Source organism: Blastomyces dermatitidis (genome assembly GCF_000003525.1).
Source record: "Blastomyces dermatitidis ER-3 genomic scaffold supercont1.3, whole genome shotgun sequence".
Lineage (NCBI taxonomy): Eukaryota > Fungi > Ascomycota > Eurotiomycetes > Onygenales > Ajellomycetaceae > Blastomyces > Blastomyces dermatitidis.
The window spans coordinates 2,118,181-2,135,409 of NW_025544776.1; the positions used below are offsets into that span (position 1 = coordinate 2,118,181).

At 31.2% G+C, this 17,229-nt stretch overlaps 1 protein-coding gene across 1 annotated transcript; it reads left to right on the top strand.

Annotated features, from left to right (window-relative positions):
* The first annotated feature begins 14,447 nt into the window (after nt 1-14,447).
* BDCG_02896 (uncharacterized protein) lies at nt 14,448-16,426 on the top strand. The gene is made up of 3 exons (XM_045418471.1): nt 14,448-15,120; nt 15,225-15,319; nt 15,400-16,426. Exons 1-3 carry the CDS (start codon nt 14,872-14,874, stop codon nt 15,905-15,907), a joined length of 852 nt encoding a protein of 283 aa, XP_045275036.1. The 5' UTR covers nt 14,448-14,871; the 3' UTR covers nt 15,908-16,426.
* The last annotated feature ends 803 nt before the right edge of the window (nt 16,427-17,229 follow it).

Sequence of the window (17,229 nt, forward strand, 5' to 3'; positions counted from 1 at the left end):
CTCATTTCTTTCTTCTCTCTTTTCTCTTCTTCTTCAACTCATCACTAAGTTCAAGCTGATATGAAAACTATTAAAATACTTATAGAAATTCTCAAATTGAAGTGTATAGACTAATCAAATTTTAAATGCAGATGAATCAAATTAATTCAACAATACTAATTATTCATTTCCTTCTCAATAAAACAACAGTCACATCTTCCCCCCTCTTCTCAAACAAAACATGACTCGCGAAAAGTGAGTATCACACCAGATTATAATGATCAACACATTCTCAGTACACAGGGCTGTATACACACAGCATGTGCTGAACTGAGAGACTGTATGAATTGCAAATCAACAGCAGCATCTCAGAGAGAGCTGTGCAGTGTGAAAAAGTCACAACTCTTGACTATATACACAGAGAGTGAATTACTGCAGTAAGTACATGTGCATTGCATGAAAGTAATGCTTTTTAATAACACTCAGTCTCTGATATCATGAAAATAGAGTCTCTCTGTGAGATCTGTTTTTATCAGAAGTCAGGAAATCTTATATTTCTCAAGATCATCTTCACATGTCTTGTTCATAAAATTGATAGAGAGAATCATTGATTTCAGTATTCTGCTCTTGATACTATTCAAGTGACAGCAGAGTTCACTCTGATCACACTTTTTAAGTGTATATTTTCTAATTATTCACATTTATACAGATATATACTGATTATTTATTAGATAATGTTAAGACAATGACTTATTACAGCTGTGTTACTCTCACTGTGAGAAATACACAGTTAATAATGAACATTGTAAAGACTCTGAGAAGTAAGTATTTTAAGAGTACTATGACTCTGTAATCTTGATTTTTTTTATTTTTATTTTTTATTTTTTTCTTTTCCTTTTCTTTTTTTTTTATTGTGATTTTTTCTTGTATTTGTTTTGTTTTTTGTTTTTTGTTTTTTTTTATATTTTATGTTTTTTTTATAATTAAAATTATATGAATTATGATCTGTGTTCAGAGAAGTAATAATATTTGATAACACTCTCTATTGAATTTTCAACAAATGAGCACTATATTATAATATTATATAAGTGAGAAGTGATTTCATAGTCTCATTTGATGCCATTCTTAATAATGAAATCAGAATGAAAATGTGACTAAGAATTCAAATGTATTCTTTATCTAAGACTAGATTTTTATTTGAAAAGTGAATCTGAGATCTTTAATATTTGAAATAACATGATTTGAAATCAATGTAATGAACACAAATCATGATCAGAAGTAATGCTTTTAGACAATGTGATAACTGTAAAGTTTGATTCGGATCTCAGACACGGTCACACGGTCAGTCTAGTTGTAATCAAGTCAGAAATAATATATATATATATATATATTTAACTATCATGATTCACAAATCACTATAATGTATAAGTATCAATATTTTTTCAACATTGATATTTATAATATTAATATATTTTTAATAATATCATCTGATAATGTAATTTGATAACACTCTCTTTTATAATATTAATATATTTCAAGAAATATAACAGAGATTAATCAAGATTATTTATTTACTTTTATACATTAATAATATTCAATCTGAGTTAGTACTAAAATTATAACTAAGCTAAGAAATAAGATTATTTTCTCTTATATTAATTCTTCTTATACACATCAGTGATCAATTATTGAAAATAAATTATTATCTTTCTAAATTATTATTATATCTTCTGAATTCACTTCTTTCACTTCTTTTACTTCTATTGAAGATTTATAAACTCTTTAAGCAATTACTATAAATTACAAAGTCTATATTACTTATAATTTAATATAGAATACTCTCTTTCAATTATAATAAATAATCACTTCATTCTTCACATCTGATTGCAGGTTATGAAATTTATAAACAACTCAATATAAACACTGAGATAAATTATGAAATAATTATTAATAGATTGTATTATAGATTACTGAAGAGTTATCTCTCTACTACAATCACTGTAACTTTATTCAGAAATATTTATTATAAACTAATTATAACTCTGAAGAAATTTTCTGATATCTGAAGTTATCAGAATGCAGATAATAAAAGAAAAATAATCAGAAAATTACTACTGAGCTGATAAGTTACTCTATCAGATAATGATTTTTGATAATACTAACTTTTTAATTTGAAGAAAATCATGTAAAAATGATTATATATCAGTACTCTGATTTTATAACTCTTATCTGATAACTTCTGTGAATAATTACTTTATATATATATATCTCTGAATCTTTCTCTTTAATCAATTGAAAACTCTGAATTCTGAAAACTTCTTCAAATACTTAATTCAAATCTTCATATTTCACATTGATTCTGTCTTCAGTTCAATCTCAAGATACACTACAAAGTTAATATATAATATCTAGAATCAGAGTTGAAGAATCATTGAAGAGTATCTCTCACAGTGAATGTATAAACTAGTATAAATAATCTTATATTTATGAGAGTTATATGTTATTACATTGATGAGAACTGAACTTATTAAGAGATATTAATTGAATTTGAATCATTAATCAGTAGTTATACTAGAAATTATATAATAGAGATATTAATAACTGTGATTAAAAATGATTATTAAGATATTAGTCTCAGTCTTCTTACAATTATAACTGATAATACTATGAATAACTACACTATGATAAACAGCTTAAAGCAAAAATTGAATTTGCATTTCTGAAATAATAAATAAGATTATATTCTCTGTATTACTCATGTGATTTAACTTGTGATACAAACACTGATAAAGAATCTTAATATCAAGACAAAGAATAATAAGATAACTGATTCTTAAGATAAGAATGAGATGAAAGTGATTACTCAAGTAACTTTTATATTCACTTTATAAAAGATAATGTTTTTTAATAACACTTTTTAATATTACTTTTTAATAATACTTTTTAATAATACTACTATTAATTTTGAATAGATTGATTAATAATTTAAATATCACAGATTTGAAACATTGTTAATGCAATTTATATCTTCTCTAAATAATAATAATGATTTCATGAGATTTAATAAATAAATACATCAGTCACATCACTGAATATGATACAGAATATTAGAATACAGTGAAGTTTAATATATAAGATAACTGTTCAGACTCTTCAATTATATCAGATAATTAATTATTGAGTATAATACTCTGATTAGAAAAAGATTCAGATATTGAAACTTTGTGATATGAAGTGAACTCAGTTGAAATATATGATTAATTTACTGTTTCAGTTTTATAAGATAATAAAGACAGTTTTAATCACTTATACATCAATGCTGCAGTCAGTCTGATGAGTATATAACAGTTTATTTACTCATCTTGAGAAGTAGTTGAATCACTTAAAAAGAAATTCAGTCTGAGATAATACTATAGCACAGGCTATTATTACTGTAAGAAATAAACTGGTATATTACTACAGTAAAACTGAACAATCTTTAGAGTACTATACTGTAGCAGCTCTACTAGATCTCTCTTATCAAGTTAATATCTACACTTCTCAAGATTGAACAGAGAAGAAATAAGACTTATATATTAAATTAGTCTGAGACTACTATAATGTCAACTATCAGAGATTTGAATGAGCAGATGTTTGAGATGTGAAGATAGTGAAATACAATTCTCTAGTAAGTAATGATCTTTAGTAACACTTTATATTATATAGAACTATAATATTAACTTTGAAACAGAACTTACATACATTGATTACAACTGAAAATCAGGCAAAACTAGACTGACCGTGTGACCGTGTCTGAGACCAGAACCAGAATTTTTGATAGTCTCATTGCCAATTCAACAGATCTCATTACACAGTTCTAACATTAGATAGTAGTCTTATACTATCTCAGTGAGACTTACTGTCTACTCTTGTCATATTTTTCAAATGAGATCATGATTTCCACTTCTCAATTTAAATTATTTTTATTGCTTTAAATAACTTTAAATCTCATTTGAGTGTTATCAAAAAGTGTTACTTTTTAAAAAATTAAAAATAGTCTAAAAAAAACCTTAAAATGTCTAAAAATAGTAACTTTATGTCAAGAATAAGACTAAATGAGATCAAATGAAATCACTTTCTTATTTTTTTCAAGTCATGGTTTTATTTTGAGATCTGATATATAGTCACTTTGCATGTTTATTTAGTAATTAGTCCCAGCGGGATTCACGTCAAGAAATGTATGAGATCAGATCAAATGAGATCAAATGTGAAATTCATGATCTCAGCGGCCAGTCTAGGCAAAACTACATACTTATAAAACTGAATTTAACTGCTATCTTCAAGATAATTCAATGAATTTATACATCAAATCAATTTTAGAGTTATAAAAAATTATTAAGAGTATATATTTAACTATTACACTAATAACATGTGATATTCTAGTAATTTCATTAATAGAAGTGAGAATAAAGTAAAAGTTCAACTCAAGTTGAGATATTTATCACTATCACTGAGAACAATTATAAGATGAAATCATCAAGAAACTCATGATTGTAAAACATGAAATTATCAGATAGTTTAATATCTCTGATCACAGTATATCAGAGAAGTGTAGTTTTCATAAGAAAGTGAAGAATAAACTTATTCAAGAATGTATTTAATTGTTTCATGAGTATTATTAATAATCATTATCAAATTCTGATTATATAAGTAATTACTGAATGAACTGAATAAGACTGATTTTAATTTTCAGTCTCAGTCTCATTCTGATTTTGAAAGAATAATCATCTTTCACAGTTTATTCTGAGAAATTACTCTCATTTCACTGTTTTTGAATTAAATCTGGTCATTTTTCATGTCATTTCTCTCAGAAATAATTCATTTTCAGATTTTTTTAAGACTTGATTCTGATGAGACTCATATCAAGAAATGTATGAGATCAGATCAAATGAGATCAAATGTGAAATTTATGATCCCGCCGGCCAGTCTAAAGACACATGAGTTTGAAACCCGCAGAGAATACATTAAATTCAGAACTCAAGCATCTCAGGTTTCTAATAAATACAGAGATGTATAAATCACTTTAATAAATCACTCTATATTTCTGAGCTGAGAAGTTATTATTACATGTATCTAATTATCACTTCTTTGTATTTTTCTATGTTCTTATCATCTTGACATGATCTTAACACCTGTATTTTCTTCTGTATAATCAATACTTGACCTGTATTTAACATCATGCAAGAACTCATTATAAGCTCCGCTTGTATATAAGTATAATGAAAGAATAATAATAATAATAAGAGTGAGAGACTGCTTATTCTCTGTTATTTTCATATTAGTATATATATTTTACATATATATTTTACTAATGAATTTATATACTATAGAGATAATTTATTATTTATCAGACTTTAAGCTGCAGTATTTACTCAGTGAATTATAGTAATAATTTACACAGATCTTCTTTAATGTATCAGAGATTATAATATACTTAGTAAATAAACTATAGCTCTTCTTATACAAGCTGTATAATAAAGTAACTTTAATATTATAATTATAAGTAAGTACTGATTTTATATTTATTACTCTTTTTAACTGAGACTTGAATTTCTTTCTTATATAGTACTATATATCTCTTAAGCTTCATCTCATATAGCTGTATAATAATCTGACTATCTTTCTTAGCTGTTTATTCTATCAGCAGCTGTAGTCTATATTTATATATTTATATATTGACAGTATAAATATTCACTTCAATCATTAATTCTTACACTTTCTCTTTTCTTTTCTTCTCTAACATTTTTCTCTTTATTATATAAGACCTATATATATTATACTGATCTATTCAGTGTAGGCCTCTTATACTAGAAAAATGTTCATTGTCTTCTTATTAGATATGATTATTCATATATCATCTTCTCATCAGAAATAATTATTTATCAAGAGATATCTGAACACATAATAATATATAAGAAAGAGAAACACAGTTAAGCAGACACTGAGTTCTCAGATAGAAGCTTGCTCATCAGTTACTCTGATCTTATAACAAGATCTTATAAAGAGAGTAAGATTTTATAAGAGAATATTAGTGAAAGATCTGAGAGTTCTGATACTCAGATGTATGAGAATATGATTACACTTCTTCAGATATCATACATTTAACAAAACAATATAATCATATCTAACAATAGTATAAGAGAACTCTTGAGTGTGAGTAGAGAGATGATATCACAGTGACTCTAAGTAATGTTGAAATTACAACAGCAACAGATAGCAGACATGTACATGACTTAATAACTTTAATATGAAGAGATTTAATAATTAACTCATACAATTTCAATATTCACAGAATTGAATATAAAAGTGCTGAAAGAACACTTAGATACTTTTATATATTTCAATACTTCTGATCTCACTCTCTACTCATTATGAAGAATGAAAATGCTCATGAAACTGAGTATAGATGAAGATGCCATTGATTTATTAATTAATTAAGATTGATATATCACTGAATGATTAAAGAATCACATGAAACAGAAGTTTCATTTATAAATGAAAGCATGTGAATCAGTGTTACAAATGCCTGCCCCGGTGACTGAATAGTTAATGCGGCCACCCGGTAGTGCCTTGGTATGGGAAACCAAGGCATGTGAGTTCGAAACCCGCAGGGGATACATTAAATCCGGAACTCAAGCACCTCAGGTTTCTAATAAATACAGAGGTGTACAAATTGCTTCAATAAATCACTCTATATTCCTGGGCTGAGAAGTTATTATTGCATGTATCTAATTGTCACTTCTTTGTATTTCCTATGTTCTTGTTATCTTGGCATGGTCTCAACACCTGTATTTCCTCCTGTATAATCAACACTTGACCTGTATTTAACATCATGCAAGGACTCATCATAAGCTCCGCTTGCATATAAGTATAATAAAAGAATAATAATAATAATGATAAGTTACAAATGCCTGACAATATTATAAAATATCTTGATATTCTGTTTCAAGACACTGTCATGTAATAGAAGATATTAGATTAATTACAGAGTATCTAACAGAGAAACATTTCTCTTATAATATTTATTTCTAACTTTAATATCAAGATCTTAAAAGCAGGTAATCAATCTTGAAAGAATTGAATAAAGATTAATATACTTAAGAAGATATTAACTTTTGAACTCTTACAGACTCTTATAAGTGTAGATAAAGATCAGACTTATGAAGACTTCTACACATAGCTCTGAACATTGAATAACTGTCTTATCAAGCTCAAGAGTATATATAACAGTGATAGAAGATATTACATCTCAGTGACTTATACACTCACACTGAGAAATAACAATAATACAGATATTATGAATTGAGTAGACTTAAATATCTATATACAAGTAAGAGTCTCTGCTATCTGAACAGACTTCTGAGTTTCTGAGATTACTTCTGAAGAAGTTGCTGATTAATATTAATAAGAAGTGTGTATTAACTGTAATCAATCAGAGTATATTACTTTTAACTGCTGATTAATCTATGTATCTTCTCAATTAAGAGAAAGATCAGTGTCTTCATATTTGAAAGATGAATCAGTGCTTATCTGTATCAATCACATTGCAGTGAAGAAAGATTTAGAAGATAACTATAAGAATATTTTAATGAAATAGAGAAAAGATTAGCTTCTATTCAAATTTATAAACAGAAGCTTGAAGAGATTGAATGACAATGATTTAAAGAGAAAATAACAATGAATGCAATTCTTGTATCTACTGTGATTAATAATATATATAATATGAAAGCTATGATAAACAGCAGTCTATATCACTATATAATGATAAAATCTTCAGTTGTAAGATATTATAATCTTCAGTGTATTCTCTTATTAAAACCCTGACTTCTCACAGAATTTGATGACTTAAAAGATGTTTGTATCTGTTATATGATAAAACTAAACATAGATGTGAGAGAATATTAATATGAAGATGTCTATGCATATGAAGTTAACAATCTTGATTACAATCTTATATTGAGACTTGTCTGACTATCTGAACAAGGCATCTTATTAAATACTTGAAACAGAAGCTTGATATTCTCTAATAATGATAGAATTTATAAAGATGATATTCACAAGACTATGAATCTTACACAGATCTCTGTCAATGCTTATAAAATACTCTGAAAAAGAAGTTATCATCAAAACTGCTGACAGAGTTACTGATAAGATCACTGATAGCAGAACTATGTATCAATCTATTCTATCAGTCTGACTGATATTAAGAAGGTTCTAGAAAAGTTATTCTGTGTTATAATAACAGATTCTTATATAAAACTTTCTCAATAATATCATGATTATCTAGATATCTTTTAATAAGATAATATTATAAATATACCTTCTTTACAAGACTCAGAAGTGAATCACAGTATCAAGTTAGAAAAGAAGAATGATAAGAACTTTAAATCACTGTGAGACTCTCTTTATAATATGTCTTGAGATGAACTTCTTCTTCTTCAGAAGACACTCAATGATCTGTTAGATAAGAAATTTATACATATTAATAACTCTTCTACTGCAGCTTCTATTCTCTTTACAAAGAAGTCAGATGAAGAACTCTGATTCTGTGTGAACTATTAAGATCTGAATAGATTGATAAAGAAAGATTGATATCTCTTATCTCTTATCAATGAAATTCTAGCACAGATCAGATAAGCTCAATAATTTATAAAGCTAGGTATTATCACTGTGTTTCATAAGATTTGTATTACTGAAAAAGATGAATGACTTACAGCATTCTGAATATATTATAATCTCTTTGAATAAATAGTCACACTCTTTGAACTAGCTAATACTCTCAGTATATTTCAGAAGTATATCAACTGAGCATTCTGAGATTTTCTTAATAAGTTTGTATCTGCTTATCTAGATAACATTTTTATCTTTATCAATGAATTCAGAAAAGAATATCAAGAGTATATGTAAAGAGTATTATAATAACTATAAGAAGCAGAACTATTAATTGATATTAATAAGTATGATTTCAAAGTTAAGAGTACTAAATACTTAGGTTTCATCATAGAAGCTGATAAGAAAATTTGAATGAATTCTGAGAAGATCTCTGTTATTCTTAAATGAGAAGCTTTATATACTGTGAAAGATATATAAAGCGTCATTGAATTTACTAACTTCTATTAGTAATTTATATGAAACTTCTCAAATATCACAAGATCACTTACAGATCTCACTAAGAAAGACTCAGTATTTTAATAATTAGTGAATACTAAAGCTGCATTTACACAGATAAAGAAGATATTCATTAATATCTCTCTACTGATAATATTCAATTCTGATCATGAGACAGTTATTGAGATCAATTTCTCTAGCTATATAATAGAAGAAGTGATATTATAATATAATAATAAAAATATTCTACAATTATATATCTTTATATCTAAGAAACTGAGTTCTGCTGAATGCAATTATGAGATCTATGATAAGAAACTTCTCATAATTATACACTGTTTAGAAGAATGAAACTCTGAACTCTGAAGTATCTTTGAATTTAAAATAATTACAGATTATAAGAATCTTGAATACTTTATAACTATCTGTAAACTCACTGAATAACAGATATAATAATCTGAGTTCTTAAGTCACTTTCATTTTACAATACATTACTATTCTGACAGTCAGAACTTGATAATAGATTCTCTCTTATAATAAGAGTAAGATATATCATTTAATATAATAGATACTCACTGAATGAACTGAGAGCATCAGCTCTTAAACCTGAAGATACTAGTTAATCAAGATAAAACAGCTTATGACACTATATATACTTCTCTAATTAGAACTATACACACTTCTTCAGTTAGAACTATTACTGATATCTTAACTTCTTCTAAATCTATATTAGATAAGCTATAATATATAACAGCTTAAACTGATGAACTTCTCTGAGCACTTATTAAAGCAGTATAATAAGAAGTATTCTGATTTCTCTCAGAACTATATGTAAGAACTAATATCTCAGAATATTTAATTAATAATAATAATACTCTATAATTCTATAAATGATACTGAGTCTCTCACTCTGAACTCTTATACACTCAGATAATATAAGAGATGTATAATTTATATATAACTGACTATTCAGACTGTGAATAACTGTATAGAATAATCTTCTAAGAGTTCTATTAATTGAAAATATTAAACAGTATCAGATACTTTATCTGAAACTGCAACTACTAGTCTTTTATTATTTTATAAAAGAACTGTAGAAAAGATCTACTGAAATCACTTAATATCTCTAATAGAATCTGATAAACTATAGTAATTGACTTTGCTATTAATCTATCTAAGAGTAAAGATTATAGAAATATTCTGATTATTATTAACTAACTAAGTAAGAATATAATATTAAAATCTTATAATAAGATGAATACTGAACAAGTTACTGAAGTCTTTATTATTATTATTATTATTATTCTTTCATTATATACTCATATGCAAACGGATGATGAGTCCTTGCGTGATGTTAAATACAGGCTAAGTATTGATTATACAGGAGGAAATACAGGTGTTGAGACCATGTCAAGATAACAAGAACATAGGAAATACAAAGAAGTGACAATTAGATACATGTGATAATAACTTCCCAGCTCAGGAACATAGAGTGATTTTATTAAAGTGATTTGTACACCTCTGTATTTATTAGAAACCTGAGGTGCTTGAGTTCCGGATTTAATGTATCCCCTGCAGGTTTCAAACTCACACACCTTGATTTCTCATGCCAAGGTGCTACCAGGTGGCTGCATTAATCATTCAGTCACTGAGGCTTACTGAAGTCTTCTTATAAAGTTCATTTTATTAAATATATAAGTTACTGAGATTAATAGTATCAGATCAGAGTTATTAATTTATAAGCACTTTCTGAATAAGAATCTATTAAGTTCTCAAGATTATATACTATCAATCAACTATCTATCACTCTGAGACTAATAATATATCAGAATAAATAATTCAGACTGTAAAGAATTATCTTTATAAGTTCTATAATTATTTATAAGATAATTAATATAATCTTCTTCTACATGCAGAGATTACTATTAACAGTTAAAATACTATTTTAACAGATATAAGTTCATTCTTTCTTATATATAAATATTATATAAAAGTGTTAAATCTTCTAGAGATCACACAGTTCACACTGAACTCTCACAGTTCAATTCAAATCACTGATAATATAGTAATAAAGCTCTGAGATACTTATAACTGAGCAGAGATCTTCATAATAACTGTAAAATAAGATTAAAAAGATTAAATTAATATCTGATAAGATTCTGCAGAGCAGTATAAGATAGAAGATCTTGTATAATTGAATCTCAAGAATATATAAATTATATATTTATCTTGTATGCTAGATTACTGTTATATCAGATATAAAGTGATAGAAGTTCTAGATAGTTATAACTAGACTGACTGCTGAGACTATGAATTTTATATTTAATCTCATTTAATCTGATCTCATACATTTCTTGGCATGAATTCTGCTGAGACTAGTCATTAAAAAAACATGTAAAGTGACTATATATCAGATCTTAAAATGAAATCATGACTTGAAAAAAATAAGAAAGTAATTTCATTTGATTTCATTTAGTTTCATTCTTAGTATAAAGTTACTATTTTTAGACATTTTAAGGTTTTTTTTAGACTATTTTTAATTTTTTAAAAAGTAACACTTTTTAATAATACTCAAATGAGATTTAAAGTTATTTAAAGTAATAAAAATAATTTAAATTGAGAAGTGAAAATCATGATCTCATTTAAAAAATATAATAAGAGTAGACAGTAAGTCTCACTGAAACAGTATAAGACTACTATCTAATGTTAAAACTGTGTAATGAGATCAGTTGAATTAATAATAAGACTATTAAAAAATCTAGTTCTGGTTTCAGACACAGTTACATAGTCAGTCTAATTACACTGTCACTGATCTATTCTCTTCTCAACTGACTTCTGACTGACAGCTGTCAGATATCATAGAAGAAGATAATGAGCTTGAATAAGAGATTGAGAATATTCTCAATAAGAGACTTCACAGTTATAGATAATAATATTTTATAAAATGAGTCAGTTATAATTAACTGATCTGAACTCTGAGTTCTGTATTATCTGAAATAGCAGCTCTTAATCAATGAAAACTGCTTCTGAAAGAGAGAAGTTAATGTGACAAGCTATGTCTGATCAATTATATAGACTATTTTATTACACTTCACAGATTTCAACTGCTTCATTCTCAAATATATACACTCTTATTCTCAGTCATTCTCAATCATCAATTCTCAGCTGCTATGAATATGTACACTCTGATTCTCAGTCATTCTTAATCACTGATTCTCAGTCATTATATACATGTATAAATATTCACTTCAATCACTGATTCTCACACTTTCTCTTTTCTTTTCTTCTCTAATGTTTTTCTCTTTGTTATATAAGATCTATACATATTATACTGATCTATTCAGTGTAGGCCCCTTACAATAGATATTAAATTATCAAATTTATATATAAATAAATATAAATAGAGAATATTCTCACTGTAGAGAATATTAATTATAGAATTATTAGTTATAAAAATAGAAGAATTATAACAAGAGTATAATAGTTTTAATATATTTTAATCTACAGTAGAATCTGCTGCTTGTAATATGAATATATATAATCTCTATATTATAGATCAATATAGTGATAGTTATTAATTGATTTCTAAAGATTGAGATATTTAAAATAATTTTATTACAGTGTGAATTCTGTTACAGTGTATGCACGCACTAATGAGAGATAGTGAGATGTGCTTGGCACAGTTATCTAGTTTTTATCAAATTTTTCAAACGAGGCGGCCTTTGAGAATTTTGATGAAGAGGTGGATGATAGGTAGTTCGAGGAAGATTGGGGTAAACCTCGCGGTTACCACGAAGACCATAAAAATGACGAACGAGCTCCGGAGGAGAACAAAGAGGATAGAGAGATAGACTCATTTTCATGACACCTGTTCGAGTCTCCCGTGCCGCGATTGGGGGATGAGTTCAGCTTACTGCCAGCTTGGAAAAAAGCGATATCAGGTCGGAAGTTGTTGATAATCCAGGCTGCATTATCTACGCAGTATGTCACTGTGATTAGGGTAAGACACAGAATGGCAAGCTGAAGTGTAATATGCTGGAAACCAGTTCGCCGTGCACGACATAACTGGCTTTGAACATAAGGTAGTAAGATGGTAGGATAGAACCCTTTGATTGTCGTTTTCGAGCTTCACCTATTCTTCCTTGTATAGCTGCTAGCGGATCCCCTTGGGCACATCATCATGTCCTTCCTGAATAGACTCAACAAGACTCTTCAGATGATCTGTCTCGAGCCAGTAGAGATTCTTCCTCAAAGCATCCTGCCAGGCCCACTGCCCAAGATTTCTGGGGTTCCGGCGCATCTCATCAATCTATACACCTTCTCCCAAACTAAAGGTTGCTCTGAAACGTTGTCAGCACTGACCTGAGCTTCTTGGTCATTTAAGCATCCCGTGAGTTACTGATGTCAAGCCATTTCTGTCCCGTTTCCTGGATATAGTTGCGGTGGTGTAACTGTTTTCAAATGTACTCTGTAGTCGAAAGAGATTCTGAGTGTGAGTTGCTTCCCTACAGGAAACAACAAATCCTCGCTTCCTTTGAAGAGCTCTAGTCCACAGTGGGATCAGTCAATGTTAATTTTCTCAAGTCATCTATTAAGATCACGCTGCAACGATCATTTACTCACCACCTACTGAGACCAAACGGCTGTGTCTTCTGGTCTAATTTGTCGGGTGTGACGAGTTTTGGCTAAATTACTCGTTCCTCCAAGGTGTGTCCTTTAATGTCCTTCTAATAGTATGTAACTTCCACTTGATTGAACCGTGGCTGAAGCGTTGTTCTCGAAGACAGTAAGTAAACATTGTGCAGGTGGAAACTTGACCGCCTCGTTTGTGGAAGAGTTTCACTACGATGCAAACGCAGCGTACGATACACATAGAATAGCGTATCTTGGCATTTCGGTAAGCTAGTGAAACAGAAGCCAGTTAATAATTTTGAACACTCTTGTTACGTCTTTCAAAACCAATTTGAATATTGTTGCCCATGTTGCCCATGAAATTTCACAACTGATCCGCAACCAATTGATGTTGCTAATTTGATGTATATAATGCTCAATGGAAGGCAGTGATGTTCAGTATTATCTCTTCGAGTAGTTCCAATATATCTGATGAATATAGAGACAAAAAGAAAGAGTAAATAATAAAGTTGAGGACAAATCCAACAAATTTTCTCCTCGGCTATGCTGGCTCCTACAGCGTAAGCTACTCTACTCTACTCCGTACTGTGTGTAAAGCTGTCGGAGCTTTGTTTGTTTGTGGCTCTGGTTCCGATTGGCCACCGAGTCTGGGGAAAGCAAATAGTTCGCCCCGCAGAGTCACGCCGCCTTTTCTCCCTCACCGAAACCGGCCCCCCCCGGCCCCCGGCCCCAAGTACAGCCTGCGCGGTCTAGATCTCCCCTTCCGGGATCGGTTGTAAGTCTGCTCCCCAACGCCTCAACCCTTGTACGCATCGTACGGAGTGTGTGTACCGGGGTATTATTCCTTCTTATTATGTCGCTCCAGGTGGTCTTACGATCTTAAGAAGAGACAACGCATTCCATCCCAGTCGCCTCGTCTACTTCTCTTTTATACCAATCCAATCCCATCTCCCTCCCACCCCACGCCTTCGAAACCCTCAGACACCATATAACTACTTAGCCATCTCCATCCCCAGCGCAATCCCGGCCAAATAAACCAACCACCCATCAACTCCTCCCTCAGCAAGGACCAAAGAAATATTTCAATCAAAAAATAAATAAAACCAATCCACAATGGCAGCCCCCCGCTCGACATCCTTACGTGCCCTTCGCCTCCTAGCCGCCCAGCAACATGGCCCAATCCCTTTCTCGGCCCTTGCCTCCATGGCGCCCTTCCGCCGCTCGCTACATATCACGGGTGCATTCTCCGCCCAACCCGCCCGCGGACCCGACATCACGGCCATCTACCGCTCGCGCGGCATGTGCGACCTGCGTGCGGAATGCGAGAGGAGGAATCTTAGGAGTGCGGGGAGTAAGGCGGAGGTATGCTTTTTTTTTTTTTTTTCCCCCTTTTTGTAGATATATTTCTATTTCTTTAAGCAAGCAAGGAACATGTATAGCTTACTTAGATATATAAAACTGTATAGCTCGTGGACCGGCTGGCGAACCATGACGTTCTCCAATCTCGCGCGTTTAGCATTGCGATGAGGAAGATTCATAGTCGCGCTGCGGAAACAGGAAGGTATGTTCTAGCAAACCACCCCCAACTCCCAACAAAGTATTAAATAATCAAATAAACTAACAAACCCCCTCCCCAAATAGCTCATCCCGGCCCCTCAACACCTCCCGCGCCCAAAAATACGTCAACGACTCCTCAACCATCGACTTCGTCTACATACCCCAGGACATCGACCCCTTCCCCTCCGCCTCCGCAATAAACGGCACCCCCATCCCCGTCCTCCCAGACGATTACTCCCACTACCAACTCACCACCAACGGCGACACCACCAGCGCCATGAAACCCCAGATCTACACCGTCTCCGGCGACTACGATGCCTCGTTACCTGCCAGCGGGAACGGCAGGGGTGCTCCTGTTGCTGCTGGTGGCGGCGCAAGCGCGATGAGCGAGGTCGTCGATAATCATGCGGTGGAGTTTGATCCGTTTGAGCTTACGGAGACGGTGAGGCGGGCGCGGGAGGGGGAGGCGCTGGTGAGGGAGCGGGCGGCGATGGCGGATGGGACGGTTAAGGGGGTTGCGGCGCAGTTTTGGAAAGGGGTCGTGGAGGATGTGTGGGGGAATGGGGGGAGGGGGCTTGAGGGGCGGAGGTAGTGGGACTTTGAGTGGTTTGTGAGTTGGGGGAGTGTCGTTATTGGTAAGAGAGAGACATGACATGGTCCTGTCTTTCTTCCTTCTATTTCATTTCATCTGCACTTTTTTTAATCTTATATATTTATTTATTTTCTTTTTGTTTTTTGTTTCATTGAGATGCAGAGACACTGTAAAGTATGTGTGATACAGTGTATAGATGTAGCTTTAGTTCAGCTTGACATGATGAATATGCTTTTTTAATAACTAGTCATTCTTTTTTATATGTACACAGTACACCTTTCTATAGTTATTATTGTTCTCTTGACTCTTTTAAATATATTTCATATTGTATATTTTGCATTGCATCACATGTTCTCACATCATCTTTTTCTTTGTCTTTCATTCTAAGATAGCAATGAATGTGCAAATGCATGCATGAAAAGCAGGCAGCTTAATATAAATTTATTGAAGTCTTGAGCATTGTGTGAACTACACCTGAGATGTATGTCGGATTCCCTCTACGGGCCGACCGCTTCCGCCTAAGCGAGGTGTTCGCCGATCGCTTGGCGAACGCCTACCACACATAAAAAGCCGCACAATAGCTATTATTATTATTATTATTATTCTTCCATTATACTCATATGCAAGCGGAGCTTATGATGACCTTGCGTGATGTTAATTACAGGTCAAGTGTTGGTTATACAGGAGGAAATACAGGTGTTGAGACCACGCCAAGATAACAAGAACATAGGAAAATACAAAGGAGTGACAATTAGATACATGCGATAATAACTTCCCAGCCCAGGAACATAGAGCGATTCATTGGAGCGATTTGTACACCTCTGTATTTATTAGGAACCTGAGGTGCTTGAGTTCCGGATTTAATGTATCCCCTGCGGGTTTCGAACCCACGCGCCTGGGTTTCCCATGCCAAGGCGCTACCGGGTGGCCGCATTAACCATTCGGCCACCGGGGCGCCGCACAATAGCTGGATCTCAATAATATAACTAACTACTCTATCATATCACCTTTATCAGGTTATGTCTCTTCTTGCACATAAGAATCTGCTAATTCTTTTTTTAAAAAATCAAATTCTTACACTTCATACTTAAATTGAAGACTTAATTACATTTTAAAACACTGTATTAGTAATTCTGCAGCTGCTTATAAGTTATCACAGATTAAAAAGAACTCTGTTAATTATAAAATTAATTAATTTACTATAGACTTTTATAACAAGTCTGTAAATAATCTCTGCATTCTTATATAAATAGAAGTATAGACAGTAAATATACTTCTGTAAGTAACTTTATTATTAAAGAGAATATTATCTCATTTAAATC